At 44.3% G+C, this 19,554-nt stretch overlaps 2 protein-coding genes and 1 non-coding gene across 4 annotated transcripts in view; 2 read left to right on the top strand and 1 right to left on the bottom strand.

The window, feature by feature from the left end:
* LOC129834628 (myosin-binding protein C, cardiac-type-like) overlaps window positions 1-10,205 on the top strand; it is a 63,579-nt gene extending 53,374 nt beyond the window's left edge. Inside the window, 7 exon segments of the mRNA XM_055899803.1 lie at window positions 1,801-1,889; window positions 3,531-3,726; window positions 4,047-4,186; window positions 5,224-5,383; window positions 7,085-7,221; window positions 7,498-7,684; window positions 9,763-10,205. Of these exon segments, the coding sequence (XP_055755778.1) occupies window positions 1,801-1,889; window positions 3,531-3,726; window positions 4,047-4,186; window positions 5,224-5,383; window positions 7,085-7,221; window positions 7,498-7,684; window positions 9,763-9,812 (959 nt within the window). The 3' untranslated portion in view covers window positions 9,813-10,205.
* Window positions 2,886-2,940, top strand: LOC129834993 (U7 small nuclear RNA). The gene has a single exon (XR_008756347.1). It is a non-coding gene; the product is annotated as a U7 small nuclear RNA (small nuclear RNA).
* The window catches only part of LOC129834626 (leucine-rich repeat-containing G-protein coupled receptor 4-like), a 31,831-nt gene continuing 22,319 nt past the window's right edge, over window positions 10,043-19,554 (bottom strand). For both annotated transcript variants that reach the window (XM_055899800.1, XM_055899801.1), the window contains exons 9-18: window positions 18,878-18,949; window positions 18,152-18,220; window positions 17,900-17,971; window positions 17,726-17,791; window positions 17,528-17,599; window positions 17,242-17,313; window positions 16,968-17,093; window positions 16,703-16,800; window positions 16,532-16,585; window positions 10,043-16,434 (exon numbers count right to left, since the gene is read on the bottom strand). In XM_055899800.1, the coding sequence (XP_055755775.1) occupies window positions 15,086-16,434; window positions 16,532-16,585; window positions 16,703-16,800; window positions 16,968-17,093; window positions 17,242-17,313; window positions 17,528-17,599; window positions 17,726-17,791; window positions 17,900-17,971; window positions 18,152-18,220; window positions 18,878-18,949 (2,050 nt within the window). In that variant the 3' untranslated portion in view covers window positions 10,043-15,085. The remainder of the gene's footprint in view (window positions 16,435-16,531; window positions 16,586-16,702; window positions 16,801-16,967; window positions 17,094-17,241; window positions 17,314-17,527; window positions 17,600-17,725; window positions 17,792-17,899; window positions 17,972-18,151; window positions 18,221-18,877; window positions 18,950-19,554) is intronic.

Here is a 19,554-nt window from a genome sequence, read left to right as displayed (position 1 = left end):
TCTCTACAGTTTGAGATATTTAGCTGATGAGGCTTGAAGTTAGCCTCCACTACTCTACATGGATCTCAGGGCTCACAGATCATGTTTGGGAACATACATACATTGCCAAGGTCATCAGCTATTTCGCTCTCAGCACCTAACAGATTAGCTGTGAGATGTATTTTGAGGTCTCAGATGTACACTGAAGCCCCCGGCCTTTCCGCTTGCTGACAGGATGATACTATCACTAAGTGCTGATTAGCAGTAAGGCAATTCCACGATAACAGAGTGACACTGAGACTCAGATTTTTCATCTTAAAATGTATGTCAAACAAAAATCAATGATTGCAAAGTTAAACAAAAACACATTTACTTGTAGAACAGTGCAGATGCAAAGTTTGATAACAGAATGATGGCACAAACTCTCATTCTGTTACTAAACTCTGCATCTGCACTGTTCCTCAAGTAAATGTGTTTTTGCAACATTTTCTGTGGAAATTGTTAAAAGTAGTCCTTGTGCATAGATTTGTATCGTTTGTTTAACTCTCCAATTATTGGTTTTTGTTTGACAAACATTTTAAAGTGAAAGTCTGTGCCACTGTTACCATGGAATTGCACTGACAAGCACTTGATATTGTCAACTCACACTTACTATTACCTCACAGGCAGTTGGTCAATGTACATGAACAGTAACTCATTAGACCAGTAACGGTGCCATCAAGCTAAAAGTGATAGTTGAAAGGTATTGTGGGAAAAGTCTTAGCCATAAACCACCTTCTAGGGTTGGGCGGTATGCAGATTTTCATACCGTTCCTGTACCGTAGCGGGGTATACGGTATTACTGGCAGTGCACACAATGGCCAGTATTTTCCCCCCCCCAAAAACTCCCATAGCGGACGCTAGCTAAATGCTAACAAGCGCAAGCGAACATAAACTAATTGGAAGGACAGACAACCCAGCTCATAAAGTTCTATAACTACAGTATCTCAAAAGGCTAATCAGTTTGCTGCGGCACAAAGAAATGTTTGGCAGCCAGGATTTTTATCCTGGAAGGAATTTGATTATTTCTGCTGTAACCAAGAAGCTTTATCTTGCGAGCTAGCCACTTAGCTAGCAAACCAAATGTATAGCTGGAGCCCTGAGCTGGATATCATTTATTTGGCACATCTTAGATACTGAAAAAGTATAGTTATAAGCAGTGGCGTAGCACACACCCCCGTGAGGCGGGTAGGCCCCGAGCTTTAGGGTACTGATGGCATTGGCATAATTTCAGGTAAACCGAGGGTAGGCTATAGCAAAGTAACTTTATTTATTCTATTTACTGCATTCCTACATTCCAAATAAGATCCTAATGCTATTCAGAGAACAGCAAAAACAAGCAATTGACAACAATTGACTCCAGCCATTATCACCTTGGCTGCTGTAGCTTCATTCACGTCAGTTGATAAGGGACATAAATAACATTCTTCAGCAACATGTCTTACAGCAATTAGCTGCTACGCACTAGCTCAGCACCGGGAATCAAAACCTGAGTTTAGTTCAAAGTCAAACAGCAGTTAACTAGTCAATTACAGCCATCTTCCACCTCTGCACTGTTTTGAGAGAAAAGTCGGGCTGTTCACTGCAGCCAGGCAAACAGCCTTCACGCCCACTCCGAGGTGTCTGCATGGTCCTAAAGCCAGCCCAAATTGACAACCCTGATTGACAGTATTGAGAATGCGGTATACCGCCCAGGCCTACCACTTTCCCCATACACGCACACCACAAAATTGTACCCAAACACTTTTATTCATTGACATCTTATGATATTTTTGTTCACAGAGAAACCCAAAATCTGGATTCCTAGACATCTCCGCCAGACCCTCATCAAGAAAGTGGAGGTGACAATCAACCTTGTGATCCCTTTTCAGGTATGGGCTAGAGTACATCCTTCACACTCTATAGGATGAATGTACTGTATATATGCTGGTGCCCTTGTGTAACCGATGTGAAATGGCTAGCTAGTTAGCGGTGGTGCGCGCTAATAGCGTTTCAATCGATGACGTCACTTGCTTTGAGACCTTAAAGTAGTGGTTCCCCTTGCTGGGCAAGGGCCGTGGCTTTTGTGGAGCGATGGGTAACGATGCTTCGTGGGTGACTGTTGTTGATGTGTGCAGAGGGTCCCTGGTTCGCGCCCGGGTCGTGGCGAGGGAAAGGACTAAAGTTAAACTGTCACACTTGCCCATAAGAGAAATATGTTGAATGACTTAGGAGCTAGAAATTGCTATTTCCTTTTCTTTGGTGCACATTGAGTTATGGAATGGTGCTACAGTTTATGGTGCTACAGTTTACTGTAGAATACTACAGTAGGCCTACTTACTATAGAATTAAACACACTGTAGTATCCCTCGGTCATGTGTAGTACAGATCTTAATTTGACCACCCTGTTGCAGGATAACTTTTCTGCAATGCAGGAAATTGAACACTTGTAGTGTATTTGAGGTTTAAAAAGGCTTAATTTTTCAACAAAAATGCCCATGAATTTAAATCCACATAATAATTCACATGTCCTGATACTGCATGATTATTTTCCTGCTCTAGCAAACAGGCCCAAATAAGATCCTACATCTGTATTTGCTATAGCATTTTGTAGTATACTGTAGAATACTATAGTAAATACTACAGTTTTATCCGCACCCAAAAAATACTGTAGTAAATTCTACAGTAATGTCTGCAAAACACTACAGTGCGCAAAAACAGTATTTCATGTTCATATTCCCCTCTCCCATAACCCAATTTGTGCCACCCATAAGTGAGAAACCTACATGCCAAGTATAGACCATACTGTGTTCACTACAGGTTATAGAAAAGAGCAGAGGCTCTGAACTATCCGTTCAGACCCCAGTCCTACCTATCTACAGGTTTTGGAAAATTTGCTCTTTTAGTATTTGTCCAGTAGGTTTCCTCAAGGAGAAAGCCCCTATTTGTATGTCAAAGATAATTGAACAAAACACTATAGTAAATACTACAGTAATGACTGCAAAAACACTACAGTAAATACTACAGGATACTACAGTCTGCAAAAATACTACAGTAAATCACGCTATGTCTCTTTATTTGTTTCTGCTTTTCCCTCAAGACTATAAATACATACAGCTTCAGTTTTGAAACTGTATCCTAGTAACACATTCAATTGACATACTGATAACTGATACAGACATGATTCTCTTAAGCAGCTCATAGTGAGTAACTGCTGAAAACCACAAGCCAAGGAGTCTGGGCCACCGCCAAATGTACCACCATCTACTGTATCTATTAGGCACACTAATCTAGGTTCAAATCTGCCATAAATATGAACAATATCATATTTCAAATGTCTTGGTCTGGAGATGTACTGAAATCATCATCCCCCCTGGAACTGTAATGATCATTTAGTAAACGTAGGTTACTGAGGAAAACCAATATTTCACACATACTAACTTACTTGTACTGCAGTCCTCCAGAATCTTGTTAAGTCCTTCTTAAAAATTTTTGAATGTTTAATTTCCAATCTCAATAATTTTTTATTTTAGGGCAAGCCAAGGCCTGTGATCACCTGGAGTAAAGATGGGGAGCCTCTGAACCCGAAGCAGGTCAGCGTCCGGAACAGCGACACCGACACAATCCTATTCATCCGCAAGTCAGAGAGGAAGGACTCTGGGAAGTACGAAGTCAAGCTGCAGATTGAGAATGTTGAGGACACAGCCAGCATCTCAATTCAGATAGTCGGTGAGGACTCCTCACAACTCTAATGGTTTGGAATAGAAATGTTTTATAATTGATCAGTTGCACTGTCAGTTCACTCATAATGGGTTTATGCTGTATCTGAGTTATTAACTATGAAACCGACACATCCCGCAAGCTGGTCCCTTTGCCAACATTATCATTGGATATTGAAACAAAACCACACCTGCCCCTAAAATACAGCGTAAACAATATTCTACGTGTACCCACCGTGTGGTTTACCTTTCTCTGTGATTGATTGAATTGGAGTTTAAGGTAAAGTTATGGTACATGTTGACTCGATAAATATTATTTCTTATCTTTAGATTTGCCTGGGTCTCCAGAGAAACTGAAGATCATGGATGTTTGGGGCTTTAACGTGGCTCTGGAGTGGAAGCCACCCAAGGACAATGGAAATTGTGAAATAACCGGCTACATGGTTCAGAAGGCTGACAAGAAGACCATGGTGAGAGTCAATCTGCTGGGCAGTGTCTAACATGAAAATGTTCTCCTCATTAATTTGTGAAAGAGGTTCATATGACAGAAAACGAGCAATTAATATTGGTCAGACAATATTAAATGAGTAAGGTTATACAAAGATCATACACTGCCCCACACATGGCAGGTTCAGGAAAGCATGATCTATATTCTAAATGATGATTAGGCTAATATTTATTTTCTAACTGACACACAGAGGTCATCCCAGTGTGTGTGTGAGAGAGGGCGAGCTGCCTGATAATTATCTGTTAGTTCTCTGGCTGGGCTCAGAGTGAACTATGCCAAGCTCTGAGTGTTAGAACGTTGGGTTTAATAACCATGCCATTGCCAAGGCAAGGTAGCTAAGCTCTCTGACACACGGCCATAATTGACTCATGTATGTACACTATGTGATGGGAAGAATGCTACATGGTCACCGAGGGGTATTTTACCCTCCCTTGTGACACACAGTCAGCCACAGCTAGGCAGAGAGCCTTTGTGGGCAAGGATAACTGCATTCTGGGCCTGTTTGTTTGAGCTCCAACTGCCACCTTCCACCACCCCAGGCAGCCACCCAGAGCACAGCAAGCCAAGCACGCCCTGTTTTTAGCCCCCAGCCTTGGCCTTATACTGGACATGGCTTGTCTGTGTAGTGATGGAAACCCATTGTACTTCTGAGCTGCAAGGTTAGTGGCTAAATAAAAAGCTCCCTGTTCAGGTTTCACACAAGTCATTATTAGACCCAATTAATTTCCTCCATCTCACAATGGCAGGCTGTGAGATATGAGATTATCATGTTACAAAGAACAATATCTCAATTGGATATCAGAGATGCCCCATTGCTAAATATAACACAGTTGGGCCCCTTTGTTTGGCAAACACTCATAGGAGTTGGCATGCATTCTCATTCTCTCAAGACACGTTACACTGACATTGTAGTTTAGTTGTTCTGTAGTATTTTGGTAGCCCTAAAATGTGGTCTCAATTAAAAATGAAGAGTTTGACTAAAATGTGGTTGGTTTTCAGGAATGGTACACTGTCTATGAGCTATATAGGCGAACTAACTGTGTGGTGGCTGATCTCATCATGGGGAATGAATACATCTTCCGTATCTACGCTGTGAACATGGTAGGCCTCAGCCTAGAGCCTTGCTTCTCAGCAGACAGTGCCTACATCCAGAAAACAGGTGGGCTCCCATACCTGGCGCACCGTTCATGACAGCAATACCACCCTGACATCATAACTATAAACAAACAATAGTTATACATTTAACATGGTCATGGTGTATGTAAACTCAGCAAAACAAGAAACATCCCTTTTTCAGGACCCTGTCTTTCCAAGATAATTTGTAAAAATCCAAATAATAAATAATAAAATCCACAGATCTTCGTTGTAAAGGGTTTAAACACTGTTTCCCATGCTTGTTCAATGAACCATAAACAATTAATGAACCTGTGGAAGACACTAACAGCTTACAGACGGTAGGCAATTAAGGTCACAGTTATGAAAACGTAGGACACTAAAGAGGCCTTTCTACTGACTCTGAAAAACACCAAAAGAAAGATGCCCAGGGTCCCTGCACATCTACGTGAACGTGCCTTAGGCATGCTGCAAGGAGGCATGAGGACTGCAGATGTGACCAGGGCAATAAATTGCAATGTCCGTACTGTAAGACAGCGCTACAGGGAGACAGGACGTACAGCTGAATGTCCTCGCAGTGGCAGATCACGTGTAAGAACACCGCAACAGGATTGGTACATACGAACATCACACCTGTGGGACAGGTACAGGATGGCAACAACAACTGCCCGAGTTACACCAGGAATGCACAATCCCTCCATCAGTGCTCAGACTGTCCGCAATAGGCTAGGAGAGGCTGGACTGAGGGCTTGTAGGCCTGTTATAAGGCAGGTCCTCACCAGACATCACCGGCAACAACGTCGTCTATGGGCACAAACCCACCGTTGCTGAACCAGACAGGACTAGCAAAAAGTGATCTTCACTGACGAGTCGCGGTTTTGTCTCACCAGGGGTGATGGTTAGATTTGCGTTTATCGTCAAAGGAATGAACATTACACCGAGGCCTATACTCTGGAGCTGGATCGATTTGGAGGTGGAGGGTCCGTCATGGTCTGGGGCGGTGTGTCACAGCATCATTGGACTGAGCTTGTTGTCATTGCAGGCAATCTCAACGCTGTGCGTTACAGGGAAGACATCCTCCTCCCTTATGTGGTACCCCTCCTGCAGGCTCATCCTAACATGACCCTCCAGCATGACAATGCCATCAGCCATACTGCTCGTTCTGTGCGTGATTTCCTGCAAGACAGAAATGTCAGTGTTCTGCCATGGCCAGCGAAGAGCCCTGATCTCAATCCCATTGAGCACGTCTGGGACTTGTTGGATCGGAGAGTGAGGGCTAGGGTCATACCCCCCAGAAATGTCCGGGAACTTGCAGGTGCCTTGGTGGAAGAGTGGGGTATTTAACATCTCACAGTAAGAACTGGCAAATCTGGCGCTGTCCATGAGGAGGAGATGTACTGCAGTACTTAATGCAGCTGGTGGCCACACCAGATACTGACTGTTACTTTTTATTTGGACCCCCCCCCCCCCCCCCTTTGTTCAGGGACACATTATTCAATTTCTGCTAGTCTGTGGAACTTGTTCAGTTTATGTCTCTTGTTATGATCATACAAATATTTACCCATGTTAAGTTTGCTGAAAATAAACGCAGTTGACAGTGAGAGGTTGTTTCTTTTTTTGCTGAGTTTATGTAGGAGCAGCATTCGCATGAAATTCATAAAAAAAACATCCCCTGCTGCCATCTGTGTAAAACCCAAAAACTTTCTGAACATAAGTTGAGCACTGCACCTGTTCATCTGTTCATCAGGTTTCGAGTACAAGCCTCCAACTTACAAGGAGCATGACTTTTCTGAGGCGCCTAAGTTCACACACCCTCTAGTGAGCCGTTCAGTCATAGCAGGCTACAACGCCACCCTCAGCTGCTCTGTCAGAGGCATCCCCAAGGTGAGGTGTCCCTATACAAGCAAGAATGACAGAGACAAAGGCTATGCTGCTAACCATGAATGATATAGTGATTTATCACCATCAGAATGACCATCAAATCAGCACGACTATTACATTATCATCATGTCTGCTACTAGTACTGTAGGGGGATGACAAGCATGTCCTGACCAGTAAAAACTATGAGCCTTAGTTATAGCAAATAGACATTATTTCATTGTTTTGCAATATGCATTACTCTAGGCAAATCTAGTTCACATTGTAACCGCTCTCTCTCAGCCCAAAGTGACATGGTACAAAAACAAGATGGACATCTCCAACGAGGCCAAGTACCGTATGTTCAGTAAGCAGGGCGTACTCACCCTGGAGATCCGCAAGCCCTGCTCATTTGACGGGGGAGTGTACATGTGCAAAGCAGTCAACACCAGTGGAGAAGATGTAGTGGAGTGCAAGCTGGAGATTCGCCGTAAGTATCCCTAACACTACTCACCTTTTCTCTGCTGGTGAGCTCCTTAACACACCTGGCCTGCCAACCAACTGCCAAATCCATTGTCATTCTTGTATGCTCAGTGACCAGTTTTTTAGGTACACCACCCTGTTCACGAAAATGGTTCGCTCCTACAGACAATGAATCATGTGGCCATGGCTTGCTATATGAATCAGACAGACAGGCATAAAGGTTTCCAGTTACTGGTCGATTGAATGTTAGAATGGGAAAACAAGTGACCGAAGTGACTTTGAGCGTGATATGATCGTCGGTGACAGGTGCGCCGGTTCCAGTATCTCAGAAGCGGCCGGCATTCTGTACTTTTCACACACGACAGTGTCTAGGGGTTACCAAGAATAGTGCAACAAACAAAAAACATCCAGTCAGCGGCAGTCCTGCGGGTGAAAACAGCTCATTAATAAGAGGTCAAAGGAGAATGGCAAGAATGGTGCAACCTAACAGGATGGTCACAAACAGGCAAATAACGGCGCAGTGGTGTGCAGAACAGCATCTCGGAATGAACAACTCGTTGGTCCTTGTCACGGATGGGCCATTGCAGCAGATGACCGGGTTCCACTCCTATCAGCTAAACACAAGAAGTGGCTCCAGTGGGCACGCGATCACCAACACTGGACAATTGAGGCGTGGAAAAACATTGCCTGGTCCGAAGAATCCCGGCTCCTGTTGCGTCATGCTGATGGCAGAGTCAGGATTTGGCGTAAGCAGCACGAGTCCATGGCCCCATCCTATCTGGTGTCAACAGTACAGGCAGGTGGTGGTGGTGTAATGGTGTGGAGAATGTTTTCCTGGTACACGTTAGGGCCCTTGAAACCAATTCAGCAATGTTTCCATATCACAAAGAATTCAGGCAAAGTGGGGTCCGACCCGGTACTAGATGGGTGTACCTAATAAACTGGCCACTGAGTGTACATGGTGATTGTTACAGTTATGACCACTGTAAATAGGGATGTAATTGTCAAGGTTTGCAACTTCCTGTGTACTTCACTCTGTTTCCTGTCTGGAACAGGTACCCTTAGTACATGTGTCCATCAAATATGAAGTCATATATAAATGTCTGAAAATGTCATAATATATGAATGCTCCCCAACTCATATTTGAAACATGTTTTGGGGTTTCCTTATGAAATAATACATTTGGACATCAAATCTGAGATGGAAGAATTATACTTGTATGTGTTAAATGGCATGTTCAAATCTAGAACATGTATCATGGTAATCATACTATGTTCTAGAGGGCAAATACAGTAAATCTATTCTTCCTATTTGAGATCTCATGTTAACATATACAGACATATCATTATGTCTTCATAAGGGTATATTAACTCCCTGACGGACCTTTGGAATGTACACTGGAATACATGTAAAGGTTCTAAATGGATCCTGCCACCATTACATGATCCATCTTCTCTGACGTGTGTCTCTCCTTCTGTCTGTAACCCCACCATGCTGTGTCCTGTCATGCTTCTACCGTTTTTAATTCCCAGCACCTGGCACTTTCCCCCAAGGTAAGCCCCCACACTCAGTAATAACTCAGGTCAATCCCATTATTATAGAATTGTTTCATTTGTATTAATTAGAAAATAATAAAAGGTGTGCCAAAATAGTTAATCCTAATTGCTTCTGTAAATCGCTCTGGATAAGAGTGTCTGCTATACATTACTCTATGTAACAATGTGCATGGTCCATCTCACTAAATTTAAGGGTACGGGAAGGTAAAATATATTTCAAAATATTGGATAATGTGAAAGGATAAGACACGTTTTACCTCATCTGTACACTATAGATTTTTTGAAAAATCTATCTTGATATTAACAAATTGACCTGGAGATGATATTCTAATCCCAATGGTATTGAATAATTTAAGTATTTATCAAATGGCATGGATATTATCAATTAATATAGTCTAGAAATAAAATTGAATAAAGTCTAAAATAGTGAAGTATTATCAGTCCTACATTAATCACCAACAAAATGTTCTAGTATGTTTGATGTTTGAATTGAAAATATGAATCACGACTTAGTTTAATTGCCTTGCAGCTCAAATCACCAAAGAGGAGAAGGATAAGCAGATGAACAAGGCTGATTAGATGTTAAGAAGCCGGTTGAAGATAGGGTGGATGTCCCGTCTCATCCTACACGGACCTCCACTGGGACCCTGGCCAGACTACAGCTCAATGTGAAGAGACCAGAGATAATCCATTAGCTTTCATTTTCCTGTGTCCCACTACCACCCTGTTATGTGCACATGTCAATCTTCCCCGTTCCCTGTTGTGAAATCATCTTACATAGGTCATCCAAGACATTACATTCATCCACATTGGGTTATTGTACCTTTATTTATTTCATGGAATAATTTGAGGAGTAGCAAAGGACTGCATTGTTTGATTCACTCAGGCATTCTTTGTAGAAAAGGGTTATTGAATATCAGTGGCAAAGAGTATTTGTTTTATGCATGAAAAATAAATGCACAGCTTTGTCAACGGGCAGTGGGCACCCCTTTTATTCTCACTTATTCAAATGCAAGTCCATCCCAGGTTTCTAGGGTGCCCAATCATACTCATATTCCCAGCTGTAAACTGGTTATAATGCAATTTAAGTAAACCACTATCCCTGGTGTGGCCTGTTCGCTAGTGAGGCCTGATAAAACCCCACCATTGTTTAACATGGGAAACAGACAGTGGACAGGGGTTAACACTGAGATGAATACACAGGTGGAGCAGCACTCGTGTGCCTCATGCTGCCCTATACACAGAACATGATCACTATGAGGTCAACAAACAGTTGACGCTCTGGCGCTTGAATGCCAGTGGGAATGAACAAAAGCTGCTGGGTATTAACGTAACAAAGTCTAACTAAGGCCAAAAGACGATATAGCAATATGTTTAATGTGTTTGGCCTAGCGATGAGGTGTGGGGAGGGTTGGAACAGCTGGAATGTCCCATTCCCTCTGTGGGTGCATCGCTGGGAGGTGAAATGTTTGGTCAAGCCAAGTCCATTTCCAAACAGGATGTGAGTAATAAGGCTGCTCCTGTTGGTTTCTGAGGTCCACTGCCAACCACCTACCTTCATCCACTAGCATACATTCACACAACACATTTTCTAAACATAAACACATTCTTATTGTCAAACTTGGTGTAATTTGACAGGTCACATTCAAGACCATAGTTCATGTGCACTTATCCACTTCCAGTAAGCCCCCATCATGATGTTGTTACACACCCCGTGAGGTTTGGATGTGTTAAAGGAACAAGGGCACCCAGTGTGAATCAGGTGACATGGACACCATCAACAGGGTTATTTTTTACCCATAATGCTCGCTTTGAGGACAATACAGTGCCACTGACACGGCCTGCTACCAAAACCTGCGGGCTCTCCTTCAATGCAGCCAACGTGAGTAAAATATTTAAACGTGTTAACCCTCGCAAGGCTGCAGGCCCAGACGGCATCCCCAGCCGCGTCCTCAGAGCATGCGCAGACCAGCTGGCTGGTGTGTTTACGGACATATTCAATCAATCCTTATCCCAGTCTGCTGTTCCCACATGCTTCAAGAGGGCCACTATTGTTCCTGTTCCCAAGAAAGGTAAGGTAACTGAGCTAAATGACTACCGCCCTGTAGCACTCACTTCCGTCATCATGAAGTGCTTTGAGAGACAAGTCAAGGACCATATCACCTCCACCCTACCTGACACCCTAGACCCACTCCAATTTGCTCACCGCCCCAATAGGTCCACAGACAACGCAATCACACTGCACCCTGCCCTAACCCATCTGGACAAGAGGAATACCTATGTAAGAATGCTGTTCATTGACTACAGCTCAGCATTTAACACCATAGTACCCTCCAAACTCGTCATTAAGCTCGAAACCCTGGGTCTCAACCCCGCCCTGTGCAACTGGGTCCTGGACTTCCTGACGAGCCGCCCCCAGGTGGTGTGGGTAGGTAACAACATCTCCACCCCGATGATCCTCAACACTGGGGCCCCACAAGGGTGCATTCTCAGCCCTCTCCTGTACTCCATGTTCACCCATGACTGCGTGGCCATGCACGCCTCCAACTCAATCATCAAGTTTGCAGACGACACTACAGTGGTAGGCTCGATTACCAACAACGACGAGACGGCCTGCAGGGAGGAGGTGAGGGCCCTCGGAGTGTTGTGTCAGGAAAATAACCTCACAATCAATGACAACAAAACAAAGGAGATGATCGTGGACTTCAGGAAACAGCAAAGGGAGCAGCCCCCTATCCACATCGACGGGACAGTAGTGGAGAGGGTGGAAAGTTAAGTTCCTCGGCGTAAACATCACGGACAAACTGAAATGGTCCACCCACACAGACAGCGTGGTGAAGAAGGAGCAGCAGCGCCTCTTCAACCTCAGGAGGCTGAAGAAATTTGGCTTGTCACCAAAAACAAACTTTTACAGATGCACAATTGAGAGCATCCTGTCGGGCTGTATCACTGCCTGGTACAGCAACTGCTCCGCCCACAACCATAAGGCTCTCCAGAGGGTAGTGAGGTCTGCACAACGCATCACCAGGGGGCAACCTGCCCTCCAGGACACCTACACCACCCGATGTCACAGGAAGGCCAAAAATATCATCAAGGACAACATCCACCCGAGCCAATGCCTGTTCACCCCGCTATCATCCAGAAGGCGAGGTCAGTACAGGTGCATCAAAGCGGGGACCGAGAGACTGAAAAACAGCTTCTATCTCAAGGCCATCAGACTGTTAAACAGCAATCACTAACATTGAGTGGCTGCTGCCAACATACTGACTCAACTCTCTAGCCACTTTAATAATGGAAAAATGGATGTAATAAATGTATCACTAGCCACTTTAAACAATGCTATGAACAAACTATGCCGTTCGGCCATCACTCATTCATATATTTTTATGTACATATTCTTATTAATTCCTTTACACTTGTGTGTATAAATTAGTTGTTGCGAAATTGTTAGGTTAGATTACTTGTTAGATATGACTGCATGGTCGGAACAAGAAGCACAAGCATTTCGCTACACTCGCATTAACATCTGCTAACCATGTGTATGTGACAAATAAAATTTGATTTGAAACTCAGCCAGAGGAGCCAATTGGGAGAGGTGCCAGTGCCCTGGTGCCCTGTGGGACATTTATAGCCTTGACAATTTCAACAGCACCCTTGAGTGGCACTATGGTCAGTCAGTCAGACAGAACCTAACACTGTAGGCAAAGAAAAACACTGACAGTCCTGACAAGGTCGAAATCAGACCAACTCAACTGTGTGTCACTGTGGGGCAAATAAATTATAAGAATGAGTGAGAGTTTTTGTGTCAGAAATCTTGTACATAAAGCATTGTTTTTTTAAGCAAATGGTTTTATATAATTTGGTTTACAAAAATCACAGTATACAGTACATACTGTACATTCCACCCACTAAAAGCATGAATTCAATTCAGTGACGCTGTACAACGATGTATTTACAAACAAAGCCTATAGTTCAAACCAAAATATCAATAACATAAGAACACACACCGTACAAAGCACTGCTGGTAGCCACTAAAGTTGAAGAGGTAGCTTCCGTGGTTAGTCAATCCATCCCATTCTTGATTATTGGTTTTTCTATCAAAAATAATGTAAATATGGATAAACAGACAGCAATACACACCGATTTGGAATTTGCATGTACGGGCTTCTAACATCTCCAATACAATCTGGACAGTTGGTTGGGGTTAAAATTACACTCAGTCAAAACACTGACAAATCCATACAAAAATAAGAAAATTTGTGATATAATTTCAAAAGCCAATGAGCTTCATAATATGGACACATTAACAGAATGTTGAGGGAGTCTAGGCTTCCCTACATTGCCTAATTTCCTGAGCGCTCGCATGAATTACACATGTGGATACAGGCTCCTAGGGTGTGGTGCAGGCCCCATACGCAAAGTCATGCTCGTGCACATCAAACAGATATTCCCCTACAGTCAAACCTGATCCAATAAAATGTTTCATAGTGAAACATTATATGTTGTTATATCATAATATACACCATGATATCCATTACACTGGCTACACTGCTGAGCTGTGGGATTGTGTGCATCTTGATCATAATTAATGGGTTGCGAGCACCAATTATATCCATTTTAAGAGAAGAAAATATATATATATATTTTACTATAATGCGATCTGTCTCAGAGAACAATCCAGAAATGAAGGCCTTTGTGTGGCATCAGCATTCAGCGCCAGAGGCTTAGCTTGCACTTGGTACATGCTGCATTCACCTTTCAAAGCCAACCTCCTGACACCTGAAATAACCTTGTCCTTGGCCCAGACATTCTGCTCCTCTTTAAGCAATAAATTAGAACGATCCTGGGGGTAAAGCACAGTTCAACGAAATTATTTTTAGTCCAAGAGACAAAACAAAGTCATAAAACTCTCCTCAACAACCTGGGAAGACTGTTGTTAAAACAGTGCTCTCTTCCATTCCCACGTGACATCCAAGACTTTATCACTCATAGTGAGGAAGAATTGTTGACAATTATTGTCAAAGATAATAAACATTTAAGTCATTGTCTTGTACTCTTGAGGAATGAATACAGGGCATGTGAAGTTACATGAACAGATTCAGACTGGAGATTCAGTTGGCTCACATTGGGAGGGCTGAAAATGCAGCTTTCAGATTATATTTAACACATTGTCAGTACCCCTTAATTTAAAGCCGCTGCCATACAATTCTCCTTTCAGTTACTTTACATTCTCATATGAAAAACAACCCTAGAATGAGGATTATGATTACAATTGCTAACTATACAAATGAATAGCGATTATGGCAAGGCATTAAAATCGACAGACCAGGGAATGACAAGATATAAACACAATATACATATAACACAAAGAAAACTACAAAAGGATGGCACATAAATCCTTGCCTTAGCAAGAGACGTGACAGATGAATTCAGGCTTGTAACATCTTGATAATGAGTTCGCTTTAAACCAAGAAGCAGGCACTGGTGGAAAGATTTCCTCTTTTGTTACATATTTGACAGCCAGTTTGGTGTTATCACACACAGGAATCAGTTGTAAATCCTGAAGGGCAAAACAAGAGTTGACCAAAAGTCTCAGGTCTCAAAGAAGTCTCATTTAATGCCAGATTCCCTTTTTGTGGCGGTTGAGTCTGGTTCACACAGTGATTAAAGAAGTGCTTCCTGAATGATTTGTGTGAAGGGACCCTGCACATGTTTTGTTGTGTATCACAAACCTTTCTTTTTGTTATAGTGTCCAACACATACACACAAACAAACACAGATGCACAAAACAAACAAACACAAACAAACACAGATGCACAAACAAACACACACACACACAGCTGAAGAGCTTCTCAGTCTTTGATGCGAGGTATGTTGTATGTGTAGTGGACCAGAGGGAGCCCTCGGCTCTGGCAGAAGCAGGCTCGTCCACAGGCCTGCACCTGGTCGGAACTGTCGGACACAAACGAGTCCCCCTCGTCAGCGTACTCTGACTGGGCAGGGAGGGTGCCGCTGTCTGCCCAGTAACCCTCCGTACGCTGGCCCGCTGCCGCACCAGCCGAGAGGGTAGGGCAGCTGTGGGACTTCACCAAGTGTCTGCAGACTGATGATGAGGAGGAAGAGGTCCTGGCGTGTAGAGCCGCCTCGCAGGGCTCACACATGCCTGTTTCCCCACAGAGCTGGGAGTACACCCCACAGTCATAGCCCACCCGTGTGGAGGAGTCCCCGTCCCCATCCACAACCCCAGAGCCCCCTGCACACTGCCCAGCCTTCACCCCCCGGGCCACAGCTCCATGGCCCCGCAGCCGCAGCCAGTCCTCCCGGAAGGCTGGGCTGAAGAAAACATAGAGCACGGGGTTAAGGCATGCCGGTAGGGGGAAGAAGATGAGCGTGATGGACTTGGCAATCTCAGGGCCCCCTGCGGTGCCAGACCTAGCCAGTAGAGGGGCGAAGGAGAAGGCTGCAACAGGGCAGAAGAAGATGCAGTTGGTGAATATGAGCCATGCCACGTGGCGTACGGCCCCTGCCTGCTCCTGGTCTGCCAGCTCCACCCTGCCCAAGCCACAGTACAGCTGGGTGTACACTGCTGCTGTGAACAGGTAGGCCAGAGCGTTGAGCAGCACCAGGGCCACAGTGACCCCCAGTGCAGGGCCCTCACCACCAGAGAAGGGTAAACAGAGAGGGGAGGCTGAAGGGTCGTTGGTACTGAAGAGGGGCAGACAGGCTGCTGCAGCCGCCAGGAGTCCCAGGAGAGCAGCCGCCAGGGCGAAGCATCTGTCCCCGAACCCCCTCTCGCTGCTCCTCCTGGGTGAGATGGCCTTCCCCAGGAGCCCTCTCACCGCCACGCTGCGCTCCACAGCCGCCAGGGGCAACAGCAGCACCGCCCACTCTGAGGAGAACACCGCCAGGGCCCCTGTTGCCCGGCAGCCCACCCCCGTCTCCCACCAGACCCCAAACTCAGCGAAGGAGCCCCAGGTGGCAGCATCCAGGACAGTGAGCACCCCCACATAGACCCCAGTGAGCAGGTTGGTGAGGGCCAGGAGGCCAACCAGCAGCCTGGCAGGGGAGAGGGCCAAGGCCCGGCGGGAGAAGGTGGCTGCCAGCACCAGAGTGTTGAAGATCAAGGCCACCAGGCAGATGAACCACACAGTCAGACGTATCATCCAGCTGCCCAGGAGGTGCTCACAGGGCTTGAAGGCTCCTGGAGGAGAGAGACAGAGTCAGCCTTCAGTTAGTAAGAGATGTGATGATGTACACAATTCAATGCTGTAGATGACAATAAAGTGACTGTGGTTTACCTGGAGAGGGAGAGCAGTGCATTACCATCGATATCCTCTCCACTTCTTCTCCACCTAGAACACAAAGATTAATTAGCTAATCAATTTCAATATACTTTTTATCCCTCTGAATAATACTTTTTTTTTATGTCAAGAGTGGTCTAATGACCAGTCATGACCGACATATTTTACCTGTAACCTTCTTGATGTCCTCCTCATCAGTGGAAGTTGTTGAAGAATCACATCCCACAAATGCACAGCACTGGTAAGCATAGGGAACTGATACTGACCTGTAGACAACAATAGGACCATTATCATTCAAAGTGTTGCATGACCCCAACCTCACAGTTGGACTTAAGTTTAGTTACTGTAAGTGAATTGGGTTTGGCACTACAGTGAGTTCACATCTAGTTCAGGACAATGTGAGGTCATTTGGATAAATTACTAGGATTCTGACCTGAGTTTGGGGAGGCTCTTTGCAGTAAATACATGTTTCATCTGCAGGTTTCCTGTGAGTTTCAGTTGGTTCAGGGAACTCAGTCCAGTTGTTGGAATGCTGGTCAGCGAGTTTAAACTCAGGTCTCTGAAACAAACAGAACATATTAGCATACATACATTCCTGAAACACACTACTAGCATATGTACACATATGTTTAAACAGTAATGTATTTGTTATCATGACTTGTATGAGAACGGATTTAGTTTTTACCACAGTACAGTGTCCTACTCACAGGTTTGTTAGCACCGTCAAATAGAGGAAAGCATCTCTGTGGATGGTTTTCATTTCATTTCTACTCAGGTCCCTGCAGGAAAGAAAATGACTTAATGATGTGTTCAGAATCAGGGCAGCAAATTAAGCATGCTTTTGAAAATTAGCCTCTGGCATGAGCTAGTGAAAGCAGAACTAAGTTACTTTCCAATGAGATCTACTTAGGCCCTTCACCTTTAAGCCTCAAGGTACTATAGGCTGCAAGTGTGTGTGTGTGTGTGTATGTATGCGTGTGTGTGTGTACTCACAGCAAGCGCAGGGCAGACAGACCCTGGAATGTGTCCCTGTCGATTTGCTGGATGTGGTTGTGCTGCAGGCTTCTATAATTAGGACAGAACACAGAATATACACTCAGAAAAAGATAGAAGATGGGGGTCATCTTGAATGTAATGTTTAAAAATGTGTTTGTGCTCTTGCTCACATTCCCAACAATATACCTTACTCACATTTCCTGCAGCTTTAGACAGCCCTGGAAGGAAGGCAGCTCCTCAATCTCATTGTAGGACAGGTCCCTGATGGGCAAAAGGATGAAATAATGTAATCTGGAATGTCATCAGCATTTATGTGAAATAGATTAATAAAGTAGGATAAGGGTGAAAGGTGAGGTTGGGGATGCTTACAGAGTCCGCAGCACCTTTAGATCCTCACAGAGCTCAACCGGTATGGCGGCAATCTTTGTGCCTGTCAAAGTGCTGAGAAAGAAACACTCTGATTTAATTACCACTGACAAACTGTCTAACTTAACCTCAAACAAGGCAGAAAAAAATCGAATCACTAACAATCTGACTAACACGAACACATTTATTCTAACATTGTTGGTCAGTGTCAGTTGTGTATGTTGATGTAAAGCGTCTGCTGTATTGTGTACTCACAGACTCTCCAGGTTGTTAGTCCCAATGAGACAGGGAAACTCCTGCATCATACTGGCTCCACGTAGCATCCTGAAACACATACCTCACAGGGTTAGAACACAAACAGGTATGACAGACCAGAGACTAACTTTAGTCGGAATAACTGTCCACTTGTAACATTAGATCATGGTATGAAATAAGCACCTGAGCACCAGCGATATCCAGTGTATTGTATCACATGGTGATTTCATACACTGTTATTGTAAAGCAGTTGCTGCTGGAAGTGGTGTTGGAGGGCCAATAGGAGGCACTCTTTCCTCTGGTCTAAAAAATATCCCAATGCCCCAGGGCAGTGATTGGGGACACTGCCCTGTGTAGGGTGCCGTCTTTCGGATGGGACGTTAAACGGGTGTCCTGACTCTCTGAGGTCATTAAAGATCCCATGGCACTTGTCGTAAGAGTAGGGGTGTTAACCCCGGTGTCCTGGCTAAATTCCCAATCTGGCCCTCAAACCATCACGGTCACCTAATAATTCCCAGTTTACAATTGGCTCATTCATCCCCCTCCTCTCCCCTGTAACTATTCCCCAGGTCGTTGATGTAAATGAGAACGTGTTCTCAGTCAACTTACCTGGTAAAATAACGGATAAATAAAAAATAAAACAATTTCAGAGATCCTTACCACACTATGAATACAATGTTCAGAGTACCAGACTTGGTTTTCTAACAGATATGGACAGGGACTTACAGGGAGTGCAGGTCAGACAGGTTCTGGAAGGCTGACGTTCCCACAAAGGACAGGGGGTTGTCATACAGGTGGCTGGGGAGGATAAGAGAAGAGGACACACTGACAGTAAACTAATTTACTATGCGAGAATGGCATCTTCTGGACAAGTATCTTCAAGGACCCATGGTCAGTCACTATATTACCTGCTTGGTGCCGTCAGTCAGTCACTATATTACCAGCTTGCTGCTTTCAGTCAGTCACTATATTACCAGCTTGGTGCTGTCAGTCAGTCACTATATTACCAGCTTGGTGCTGTCAGTCAGTCACTATATTACCAGCTTGGTGCTGTCAGTCAGTCACTATATTACCAGCTTGGTGCTGTCAGTCAGTCACTATATTACCAGCTTGGTGCTGTCAGTCAGTCACTATATTACCAGCTTGGTGCTGTCAGTCAGTCACTATATTACCAGCTTGGTGCTGTCAGTCAGTCACTATATTACAAGCTTGGTGCTGTCAGTCAGTCACTATATTACAAGCTTGGTGCTGTCAGTCAGTCAGTCACTGAGACAGTTATGTGTGTAAATATGATAAACTGTACATACTAGTACAGTGTTTCCCAACTCCAGTCTTGGACTACCCCCAACAGTACACATATTTTGTAGCCCCGGACAAGCAGACCTGATTCAACTGGTCAACTA

Source organism: Salvelinus fontinalis, chromosome 35, assembly GCF_029448725.1.
Source record: "Salvelinus fontinalis isolate EN_2023a chromosome 35, ASM2944872v1, whole genome shotgun sequence".
Taxonomy (NCBI): Eukaryota; Metazoa; Chordata; class Actinopteri; order Salmoniformes; family Salmonidae; genus Salvelinus; species Salvelinus fontinalis.
This window is presented reverse-complemented; position numbering and strand designations above follow the sequence as displayed.